Consider the following 12,004-nt stretch of genomic DNA (forward strand, 5'->3'; position numbering starts at 1 on the left):
CAAGGATTGTATGCCCTCTCATTTTTTGTGTCATTTCGTGCCTTTTTGTATGTGTGGATTTCATCTTTATCAATTAAAATATGGAGGTAGATTGTCTGCTCTTTTGTTTGGATGCCTTTTCCATTCCCTTTTATTTTGTGCGGTCACGGTTAAGCCACGTCAACATTTTATATTGATTTTTTTTTATAGAGATAATAAGACAAAAAAAAATAGGAATATAAAATATTGACGTAGCTTAACCGTTACCGCACAAATAAGAGGGGATGTGAAGGGCATCCAAACAGGAGGGCAGACAATCTGCCTCCTTAAAATATACCAACACTAAATGTTTCTTTTTTCCAACAAGAAGCGGTAATGAGTGTATTTTTGCTTACCACCATTTATTGTGGTGTATGCTTACCATTTTATTTATCATCGTTAGATAAGTTTGAATTTTGAGATTTGTTCCTATCTACTACACGAATCTTGAAAAGTAATGGTGATAAACACTAAATGTTGGTGAGCAAAAATACTTTTAGAGATAAAAGGTGTTTCATTGATTGTCGCTCATAAATACAAGGGTGTCGATTGTGTGCCCTGCTCCCTAAACCATTGAATATGTTAGTGATGCTGAACAATGTGGCGTGTGAATTTCAACTTTCGGACAGAATTAAGAATTACAGGCAGCGTTTTGGGCTAAAGAAGCCGGTAGGCCCAGTTAACTGCGAGGACCAAGGTCTGTGATTGAAATCGGACTGTCACTATTTGGACTTTGATCCATGACTTTGAGCCCTTCATTGGATGAGGCCTTTGTAATATTTTTGTTTTATGACCGATATGATAATTTACATTAGATTTATCTTATTACGAGGAGAGAAATTTCAACACGAGATCTTAGATGTAAGGACAAATGGTCTTAACCAATAAATCGTACTAATTGTTTATACATGTATAATTTTACGAAATAACAAACATGTGACAAAGTGAATACTCTTTCTTTATGTCTCTCCTAGGATAGGTTCCTCTTCGGATCCCATCCTTCTAGATCCTCTGGACCTTTCCCGCCCAACTAAGTTCCTCCCCAATTTGAGGTAATTTATTCACTACTTCTCTCACTATTGGTTTCACTTCAATGCCCAATGCAGATTTCAGTTAATCTATGAATTTTTACCAGTTGAAATGCGTAATTTCAGTATGATGAGCTAAAGTACATCGTCAACGACTACTACAATATTGCTGACTTCGACGACACAAACGCTTTTGTTGGTAACCAGCTCTAAAAAGGGTACGACGCCGATTTGGACTTTGAAGATTAAGGATTCGAAGGATTCATATGAATGACATCTAAAGAGGATTCTATCTCGTCTCTCCAAACACAAGAATAAGAAATAGACAACTAATAGTAATAAGATATACATAACATTGCACTGAATCGAATGGCAGTATATGTTTAGTTAAGGCTTTGTTCTCTCTTTTTTAATTCCCTTTCTGACAGGACCTTATAATTCACGGATTTGGATTGTTTGCCCTTCCCATCCCATACCTTTCCCATCCTCTCCTATTTATGTGGTCACGGTTAAGCTACGTCAACATTTTATATTCCCATTGCTTTTTGTCTTATTATTTCTATAAAAAAATCAATATAAAATGTTGACGTGACTTAACAGTGACCACAGAAATAAGAGGGCATGGAAAAGGCAGACAATCCATGTCCATAATTCACACCAAAGATATTAAAAAAAGGAATTAATTCAGTTACATCCAACAATAGTGAAAATTCTTGGAATTGACATTTGCGATGCTCATTCTTGTGCATTATGAAAATCTAGTTGCGTCATCTTGGATTTTTCAACATTTTGACCAATATGCATACAAACATTGACTTTCCAATCGGAAAAGTTAAGTGGAAATATTTAAGTTAATTATGACATTTGATCTCATCTTAAAATCGTTAAATTTTCGATCTAAATAATGACATATAACTTGTGTTTAGAGTTATTTGTGACATTTGTTTTTATTTTTATTTAATTGTTTGCGATGGGCAATAGCGTAGTAACAACAATATAAGTTTAATATTTATTATTATTTTAGAGGACAACTATATTTCAATAACATTTGATATACGTTTTGAGGACTATACTATTGAAGATAAATTGGATCAGAATTATGTCATGTCGTTACACTAAGTTTGATTTTTGTTTAAGAATAAAAAAATATTATCTAATTGCCTAATCATTTTCATTTTTGAGTTTGTCGAAACTCTAGATTTTTGCTTCGTACAAGACAAATTTTTAGAAAGTGAGTGGAGAGTTGAAATGTCCCAAATATCTCTAAATACTAGTTATGTGTAAGGCACCCAAAATTTTTTTAAAGAAAAATTTAACAGAGTTAGAAATATCACACCCCTGCCCGAGCCCCCACCACATCCCGTATTTGACTTCACTGTAGCACAATATTATCAGTTTTGGGTTCCGACCACGCTCTCACAGAACTCGCTTAACTTCGAAGTAGGCCTGATGGTAGGTAGAGATGAAAATATACATATAAGGCTTATAGGATCCATTTCCCTGAACGATGTGAGATGTTACAAAAACATATAATAAAATAATTTCGGATAAATCGCTTAAAGTTTTAGTTGATAAATGATATTGTTACAAAAAAACATGTAGTTCCACATCCACTCCATCCAATAAAGTCGGCAAAAACTCATAGAACGACACGAAACGACGTTGTCAAGCGCGTTGAAAAACTGGCAAGGGGAAGAGTCCATTTTGACGGAAGGGATCATCTCCGAATCTTTTTTCACCAAATTCAATCTAGTTTGGGATCCCGGTAGTTGAATTTTGATTCAACGGTTACAAATATGAGCTTTTTAAAAGTTATAATAACTGTAACCGTTTGATGAAAATCAAACAGCCTGAATTCCGAACTAGGTGAATTTGGTGAAAAAGGATCTGAAGAGGATCCTTTCCCATTTGACTACCAGGAAAAGAAAAAAAAAAAAAAATCCTTTTCTCTCTTTCAAACATGGCGTGCTATTTTTCCATCACCAACGATAAACTTCACTTGTAGACAAAAATCCATTACGTCAAAGTCATCGACGTCGTACACATTCGCTCACACCAATCTTTCTGTCCACCGGGTCACACCCTAACCAAACCTCCTCCCCCAAGTCACAGGAGATCCCAAAAGACAAGTTAACTCCCCATCAGCCACCTCCGATCTGAGAACTAAATGTGAGTACGGCCGTTGCTTCCAGCGTCGACGACAATATCAAGGGCTCCAGCTGACCCGTCACAATACCCAATCTCATCTCAGCCGTCCATTGCTCCTCGTCTTAGTATTACACCAGCGCCACACCGTATCAATCTCTCTCTCTCTCTCTCTCTCTCTCTGTGCCGGCGAGGACGAATGCGAAGTGGGGGAAGACCTCGCGACGGCTGAGTTTCTGACTTGTAACTCGTTCGGACTCGGACGAATAGGCGCGAGCCTTGGCGCTTGGCGCGCGAGGTTTGTTGCGACGGCAGAGCTGGCAAAAGCCACGGCGGCCATGAGAGGGAGCGTGTGGAACCGTCGGACGGTACAGAGGCTGCGGCAGTTGCTGATCTCGACCGTTGGATCGATGAAGGTGAAGCTTCTGCTGTGCTGTTGCATCGGATTCACGCTCATCGTGCTCGCCAGTCGAGCTTCGGATTTCATGGGATGGACGAGTCACACTACGGCTCTGGAACGGTTCTCGGATTCCCGGTTCGTACGGTTGCTTAGATTTTTTTCCAAAAACTCCACATATCCGTATTATTCTCTAATTATTTAATTAGGCAAACTTCCGCTTGCACATCACTGTCAGTCATTCTATTTTTAGTAAATAAATTAAGCTCGTTGTTTATACTTTGATGTTCCACTTTCTGCTAATATCTATATTTAGAAAGACTGATTCCAAAGATTGATTAGAGGGAAGAAAACGGCTTGGTAGTTTGCAACAACTTCGTTTTTTCGAATACGAGTGTTTGATGCTCTGTTTATACCGGTATTGTTCGGGTCTGTTATGAGTTGTGGTGCATATTATGAACTATGGATGTTGTAGCAGGCATGATTCCGATGGAAACGGAACATTAGCTATTCGAAGATTTGGTCACTTTTCTGCCGGTTTTTAATCCAAATGGTCGCTGGATTGGCATAACTCCTCACTTTAGTATTTGATATTGAAAATCGATAGAAGTGGTCCTGTGTATGATTGATGGTGGACAAACCGAGGACAACTTGTATCGATTTTCAATGTCAGGGACCAAAGTGAGGAGCAGGGACTATTTTGGCTAAAAAACCCTGCTTCAGCTCATTTTCCAAATTGGATAAGATTGGGAAGATTAAGCTAGCTTTGTGTTGTTCTCATTTGCTTCTTTAAAGAGCACACTCCTAGAAAATTTTCAATTGGCTTATTGTTGATTGTATCATAGTAGAGATACCGTTCGTTAAGCATCCATGCTGAAATTTGCAATTTGTATGCAGGAAAGGATACTCTATTGTAATGAACACATGGAAGAGATATGATCTTCTGAAGCAGTCTATTTCTCACTATTCTAGATGTCCTCGGCTTGATTCAATACATATTGTGTGGAGCGAGCCAAGTCCTCCGTCAGATTCTCTCAGAAAATTTCTGGACCACATTGTACATCTGAACACTAGAGATGGGCGACAAGTTGAATTGAAATACGATATCAATAAGGAAGACAGTTTGAACAACAGATTTAAAGAAATTAAGGATTTGAGAACAGATGCCGTTTTTTCAATCGATGATGATGTTATATTCCCTTGTTCTTCAGTGGAATTTGCTTTCGATGTTTGGCAAAGTGCATCGGATACAATGGTTGGCTTTGTGCCTCGTATGCACCGGATTGATCCGGTATGCCTCAATCTGTACATTTTCTCGTCATTTAGAGAGAGTATTATCCAACATTCTTGCTGTCTTCTCTATATCTTAAGCTTCTATGTTGGAAAATTCATGTTAATTTCTGTTTGAGGTAGAAAGTTGGTTTTGATCTATTTGAGCTCGAAACTATGTATTGTTCTTTTACTTTTTAGGCTAGCCAACGTTTACTGAAGAAACACCGTTTCTTATTAACAATTTTGCATACTCTGTATGGCACACTTAGTCAGCTGTCTTACCAAATATATGCTCACTGTGCAGAAAGGTGATAAGAATCACTACATATACGGTGGATGGTGGTCGGTTTGGTGGACAGGTACATACAGTATGGTACTGTCTAAGGCAGCCTTCTTCCACAAAAAGTACCTAAGTTTGTACACAAATGAAATGCCAGCATCAATCAAAGAGTTTATAACCAAGAACAGGTTTGCACTTTTGCATGTTCATTTGTTTCTTACATTTCGAATGCTTTCATCTTTTGAGCTGTGCGCGCGGGTGTGCCGGCGTGCAGTGCGTGAACACAAAAGATTTTACTGAAATATGGGGTTTGATTTCACCAGGAACTGTGAAGACATTGCAATGTCCTTTCTTGTAGCAAATGCAACTGGTGCTCCCCCTATATGGGTGGAAGGTAATCATACATCCTCTGCAATGAAATTGTGTTCATTTTGGCTTTTGAAAACTTGAACAGGATGTTTCTGCATATTGTATTTTCACTTGTTGCATATCAGAAAGCGCTTTTGCAATACCTTAGTTTCTGTTGTGGCATTTTCTTTTCTGATTACTTATGTCTCGCTACGCATTACCGTACTTTTCATTCAGGTAAAATATTCGAGATTGGTTCAACTGGCATCAGTACCTTAGGAGGACATACTGAAAAGAGAACCAACTGCGTCGATAGGTTTGTTGCCGGGTTTGGACGGATGCCATTGGTACCCACTTCCGTGAAGGCCGTTGACAGTCGCAACATCTGGTTTTGGTGATTCCACAGCACGCTTGCATATTCCTCGATCAAATCCACGATGAACAAGAATTTCCACACTTCCGGTCGGTACTTCTTTGATCTTAGATGTATAATATTGAATTCTACGAAATGTGTGCGTTTTTGTGACAGCAGCCAATTTAGTGCGCTCATATAGATTGATAATTCGTGTTCTTACCGTGTAACACAAGGCAGGCAGTCGCTATATGGGTGATGAGATAGGTCTTTTCGTGTCCTAGTTTGTATTAGGTTGATGTAGAATGAACAGTACTTCTCGGTGTCACAGTTAGACGACCGGCGAGGAATTTACGACATCCTAGATCGGTTAAAATAACCGTCGGGAGTTTACCACACCCCGAAATCTACATATACCTTGTTCTTGAATTCAAAACATTTCCTTACTATTTCGGAAATATTCTGCCTAGCATCTCGTGGAAATCTTCTTACTATTTCGGCCAAACGGTTGCGAAATCGTCATTCATTTCTTATTGCGATCAAACTGGATTACAGAACTGAGAGATCTGCAGATTCTCTCGGTCAAATTCTTTCCTACAGATAATTTACTCAGGACCGGAATACATCCCTGGCAGTGCCGGGTGTCGGTACCCGGCATAATTGGGCAAAACTACGAAACTTTGTTGTAGTTATCGTAGGATGTACTGAGAGGGAAGCAAGTATCTTCGGCGCCAGTGCTCCAAAGGAAATTGGCATACCTGGAGGCGTAATAGGGATTGTCTGGCTCCTCTGCCATTGCTTGCTGGTATCTCTCTTCTGCACCCCACAGGTCTTTCCTTACTATCCACAAGAAGTCTGCGTACCGGATCAAAGCCTCGGCGTCTGGTTTCTCCCCTTGCACGGCACGCCTGAAGCACTCCTCGGCCCTGCAAACGTAACCATAGATCACACAACACCGGTCAAGCAAACTACACCACAACTCAAGTCCTATCGTATGAAAAGAAAACAAACAATTTAATCATAACCGAAAATCCAACTCCGGTAGAGGTCTCGATGCTACAAAAAATCATCACAATTACATCATACTTAGCTGCTCAAATTCAAAACCAAATCATTTAAATAGAAATGTCGATTGAAGCATCGAAAAACCTAACCAAATCTAGTCGTTTATCAATGATTTTCGGTCAAGTTAGGTTATGCAAAATAGTAAGCATATTGAAGCAGATAGTTTGATAATTGATAGTTGATACTCACCTATCGTGATCGCGAGCAACGACATGGAGGAATTGTGCATAGTTTGAGAGCAGAAGTGCATTGTGAGGATCCTGAGCTAAACCCATCTGGTACAAAAGATCAGTTCTAAAGTAGTGCTCATGATAATCCGGTTCGACATTCACAGTTATCGGCGACACAAATTGCTGCACCGTTGCGTGATCAAGAGCCTCATCCCTCATTTCTGATTGCATTCTCGAAGCTTCCTCCATCACAGAGTTCCACAACTTCACATCCTCCTCTGCGGTGAACTCCTTATCATAGAACAAGGAGACACCATACATCTTCTCAAGATCAACAATGGCATGCCTGATTGAACTTTCCGAGGTCACATTGTCACGAAAATCGGCCTTACTGCCCTCGTTCGAGGTCTTTTTCACAACCCTAGTAGAATCGTCGTCGGAAATATAATCGGATTTCGAGTAGGGTTGTTCCTCTGTCTCAGTCTCTGTCAAAGTCTCAGCCATAACAGGCAGAGGTGATGCAGCAACAACATTGCAATTCATCGAATACACACTGAAATTCGCCAGCAAGATCATCACATATACCATCAAAGTCGGCGACCCCGAAAACACCTGCTGGAACAACCACACAAATGACATGCTCATCTCTCTCTTCTGCACCTTCGCTATCACCTCGTGCAAATCTTCAGAGTACAAACTTTCCCTTATACTCAAAGCGTGGCTATGGAGCTCACAGATTATAAACACCATGGAAGAGAATGCCTTGTTCAGGGAGCAAAAAGTAATCTCCCCTGCTCCCCCTTTAGGACCCTCTTCCCTTTGCTGCCGCTGCTTCTTCTTGATTAACCGGAGCGAAACCGGAAACTCGAGGCTGTTGGCCTTTCTTTCCATGGCGGTTCTGACGATTTCGCTTCTCTCCGGCCAGTCCGGCGGCTCCGGATGAATCCCGAGCAGAGAGGGTTCCAACGCACTGAACTTGAAGCTTGAAAACCGCGTCGACAAGCCGCTGCCTTTGCTGTTTTCACCTTCTGGGTAAGTCAATATCGGAGAGATGTTCGAGGTCTTCGACGCCACAAAAGCCGGTTCCTCGACGTTCTCGTCACCGTCCTCGGAAAGATTAAACCTTTGCGCCAATCCCTCAATCTGGTTCGACAATTCTTCGCATGAGAAATCATCAAACTTCGATCTGCAAGACTGGTTCGAAGTACGTCGACGTTTCGAATCACCCGACCCGGAAGAGTTTAACCAACGAACGAACCCGCAACCCAGAGCTCCACCGCTTCTTCTCACAGAAGGGAAAGAAACCGAAACCGACGACGCTTTCGAAGAAGAAGATGTAGAAACTGGTGCTGAAATCTGCATCGAGCTCTGCCAGCACTGCCAGCTCTTAGAACAGGGTACGATTCTGGAACCCATATCTCGAAATCAACGACCAGGACTTGGAGAAGACGATTGAGAAATATGAAATACAGAAAGCCCAAAAGCCGAAAATTGCAAGGGAAAAAAAGAGTGGAAAAATGGAGGAACGGCGTTTCAGTTCACATCAGTTCACACCGCTTGAAAATGACATGGGAAGTCCCGTGTGCAACAAAAAAGTGGAGCTGCTGGAGATATTTTTAAGATATATTTTTTTTTGTTTTGGATTTTTTGGATCCTCCAAAAAGTAGTTCTAGAAGTCGCTTGATGAGTAAATTGCTTTTACTTCCATTTTAATCCAACCTGTCAAAAAAGCTTAAACACATTCCATAAATGAAACAGAAAATCAACAAGATATAAAGGTGTTCTTTTGAACTAAAATGGTTTTTGATATTAGTATAACTCTTCATTATTCACTGATATTTAAAATCTAATAAATTTGATCTCTGAATTTGTTTAACGTCTATCATTTTTGTAATTCCATGAAAATTTCTGTTAAATAAGGAGAAAATGGCAACAAAAATTTCTCGAAATAACCAAAATGATTGATAGTTGACAAACTCAAGTATCACTTCTATCAATTTCAAATTTTATGAACAAGATGAGCAGTTATGCCAGTCTCATGAACTATTTTGGCTAAAATTCCAAATATAAATTACTGAACAAAAACAAAAGATGTGTAGACAAAAAAGAATGTAGTTGCAAAAAAATTTCTTGTATAATAGAGAAATAATTTTCGTACTCAGGTTTTGACATTCTGCACTTGTCTTGCCCTTTCGATTTTAAATATATCAAACGGAAATCAACGGAAATGAATGCGAATATTACACAACCCAACATCTCAAATTATTGAAAAAGAAAATCCGAAGAAAAATTTGGAAAACAAGAAATGAAAAAAACAATGTGTGAGATGAAGAGAAAATTACATGATGGGGGACGATTTGGAGATCATTTCATGATTTCTCTAAAGCCATTGGAGCCATGGAGGAGCAGACAACCTCACCTTCAAATTTGTACTTGTTTTTTCCTTCTTTTCTTTTCTTTCTGTTGGAATTGACAGAGAGATCCAAAAATTTTGTTGAGAAAAAATGGGCAAAAGATGGGAAGAACCAGAATAGGTTACAACTTACAACTTTTTCAGGTTCTTTGTTTGTTGGCCGTAGAAAGGTATCACACTCACATAAACAATTCCTATTGGTTCATTTCGATGATCAATTACTTTAAGAATTTTTTTTTTCTCCGAAACTTTAAGAATTTTTTGGCTTACCACCGTATTTATTACGTTTGATGAGTTTAAATTTCGAGATTTATATAATTGATAAACATAAATTTTAAAATTTAAACTCATATATTAATGATAAATAGAGGGATGTGAATGAACTCATGATTCGATCCTTGAAAATTAAGTTTGTATATGATTTTTTCGAAAAAAATAAGTTCTTATAGTTTTTAGTGTGTAGAACCTGAGACGTGGTTTCAATACAAATATTATTCGTCATCATCATTCGAGCTGAACTTGAATTCTTTCTGTCACAATGAGATAATTTTAGTGAATTTAATAACTTTGTGTATTGAAAAATAGTTTAGAAACTAAATTTTAAGTAAATTAAATGAAAAAAAAAACTAATAAAAAGAATTTCAAAACTTTGAGTTTTAACTAAAAAAGCAAAATAAAAAGTAAAGTGAATAGTATCAGGATTGACTTTTTACTTTTTAGTGTAAAAATATGATTTTTCTTTAAAATAAACAGCACCGAAAACTTTTCATTAAAATCCCTTTAAATGAATTAGTTTATAAAAATAAATAAAAACCCTAAATGTACAAGTTTGCCAGAAATCAAAAAGATTATCTTTTCCGTGTATAATGATTGCAATCAATAAGTTTCTTTTGACAGAAAAAGGTTACAAATTTGTGGAGTATGTCGTCACAGTACCGAGTCAAATGCTGAGGACCATGTTTTTCTCCAGCTGCCGCTGCACTGTCGATGCTACCGACTCAACTACACACGTTTCACCACGATACGTGGACATATGTCGCTGTGCGGTTGGCTCCAAATTGTTTGCACAGTAGAAGTAAAAAGAAAACCAAATCCAAAACCTAAAAGAAGAAAATCACGAAACTCTTGGATTGGAAATTGCAACCCAAATTTACAATTCCCATCCAACTTGTCCGATATTCAATGAGACCGGCCATTAGTTTACTCTTAACCACATTGTGTAAATATTGTTGAAATTTTTTAGATTGATAGGTCGGGGAATCTTACTCTAACAACATCGATAATGTTCTTAATTTTACCACATGTCCAATCTGTCAGGTGTGGAGTTTTATTACAAAAAAACTTTGATATTAATTAGAATAGGATAATCATAGTTAAAGCCACCATTGTTGACTTCCTCCATCAATATGGAACTACCAACAAATATAGCCACTTATTAGGAGGTGTGTTATTTTGCAAAATGTCAAAATTAGTACGAGTGAAATCATACACTTGTAAATTGTACTTCTTTTCTCAATTCCAACAACAATCTGATCCTTTTGACAAAAAAAAAAAAAAAAAAAAAACTAACAATCTGATCTGATCGGGCTCCATATCCAACAGTTGCGCAAAAGCTCTATATCCGAAACCCTAACTTCTCTTATCGCTCAATTCGATCGGGGAAGCACTTCTCAGCAAATCTCTTTGATATATGCACGCATGCCTGTAAAAACTCAATAACCTTCACAATTATCACCCTTATAATTTGTAACAAGAGTCTCCACCAAACATTGTTGTTCCCCTACAAATCTCATCTTATCCACCTCTCTCTCTCTCTCTCTCTCTTTCTCTCTCTCTCTCTTTCTCTCTCTCTCTCGGTCAGCCCAAATTATGTCCTGTCCATCGCTGAACTTTGCGATGAACTTACTCTTTGCCCTATCAGCCAGTTTCTGGTCGTGCTCCTTCAGCACTGCCATTGCCGATCCCGAGTTGGACACTACCACATTCAGTGTGGATCCAATCCACGCCGACATGATTGGCCCGTATAACTGGCTGCACTCAGCTACCGGAGGAACACCGGTTTATGCCGAAGAGGTTTCCAACGATCGGCCATGGACGTGGACCTGGTGGAAGCTTGTATATTCAGCCGCTGGTAGAGCTTGTATGACTGGAAGATCAGGAGGATATATGCTTGATGAAACGGGAAGCAGTAGTCCCGGGAGACTGGGAGAGCCATATCGCATGCAAATGTCGGAGTTGGATTTTATCGGATATTTCTGAAGGGACTATTTTGTTAACATTTTAAGTGGACAGTGAAAAATAAACATCAATACTTCAATTCTAATTGAGTCACTTTTTTTTTTTATTTTTTTGTTTTTTCCCGCAAACTCGACACATAAATTCCATATTTACTTATATTTGTTCTGCTTCTCAAGTCAAGGGAAAGATTTCAAGAAGTTCATAGATTTGAGTATAGCGAGCGTACATGTACGAGGATCAATTCAATCACAATACTCTTGGTCAAAACATCACGAAGA

General features: G+C 38.7%; 2 protein-coding genes across 2 annotated transcripts; one reads left to right on the forward strand and one right to left on the reverse strand.

Annotated features, from left to right (window-relative positions):
• Positions 1-3,075: 3,075 nt before the first annotated feature.
• Positions 3,076-6,269, forward strand: LOC103936450 (glycosylinositol phosphorylceramide mannosyl transferase 1). Its single transcript, XM_009346288.3, has 5 exons — positions 3,076-3,726; positions 4,486-4,879; positions 5,165-5,328; positions 5,464-5,534; positions 5,726-6,269. The coding sequence occupies exons 1-5, from the start codon at positions 3,530-3,532 to the stop codon at positions 5,884-5,886; spliced, it is 987 nt and encodes a 328-aa protein (XP_009344563.1). The 5' UTR covers positions 3,076-3,529; the 3' UTR covers positions 5,887-6,269.
• Positions 6,270-6,348: 79 nt separating this feature from the next.
• On the reverse strand, positions 6,349-8,681 carry LOC103936461. Its single transcript, XM_009346296.3, has 2 exons — positions 7,095-8,681; positions 6,349-6,766 (listed from the first exon to the last, which is right to left on the reverse strand). Exons 1-2 carry the CDS (start codon positions 8,489-8,491, stop codon positions 6,511-6,513), a joined length of 1,653 nt encoding a protein of 550 aa, XP_009344571.1. The 5' UTR covers positions 8,492-8,681; the 3' UTR covers positions 6,349-6,510.
• Positions 8,682-12,004: the final 3,323 nt, after the last annotated feature.

The sequence above is a fragment of a genome, unplaced genomic scaffold (assembly GCF_019419815.1).
Source record: "Pyrus x bretschneideri cultivar Hongxiangsu unplaced genomic scaffold, Pyrus_bretschneideri_v1 Contig32, whole genome shotgun sequence".
Classification (NCBI taxonomy): domain Eukaryota; kingdom Viridiplantae; phylum Streptophyta; class Magnoliopsida; order Rosales; family Rosaceae; genus Pyrus; species Pyrus x bretschneideri.

Bases quoted from the DNA above. Each gene is read 5' to 3' on its own strand.
- LOC103936450 (XM_009346288.3), top strand. From the start codon at position 3,530: ATGAGAGGGAGCGTGTGGAACCGTCGGACGGTACAGAGGCTGCGGCAG. The intron at 3,727-4,485 runs GTTCGTACGGTT...ATTTGTATGCAG, and splicing joins GAACGGTTCTCGGATTCCCG to GAAAGGATACTCTATTGTAA. The intron at 5,535-5,725 runs GTAATCATACAT...CTTTTCATTCAG, and splicing joins TCCCCCTATATGGGTGGAAG to GTAAAATATTCGAGATTGGT.
- LOC103936461 (XM_009346296.3), bottom strand. From the start codon at position 8,491: ATGGGTTCCAGAATCGTACCCTGTTCTAAGAGCTGGCAGTGCTGGCAG. The intron at 6,767-7,094 runs GTGAGTATCAAC...TTACGTTTGCAG, and splicing joins GTTGCTCGCGATCACGATAG to GGCCGAGGAGTGCTTCAGGC.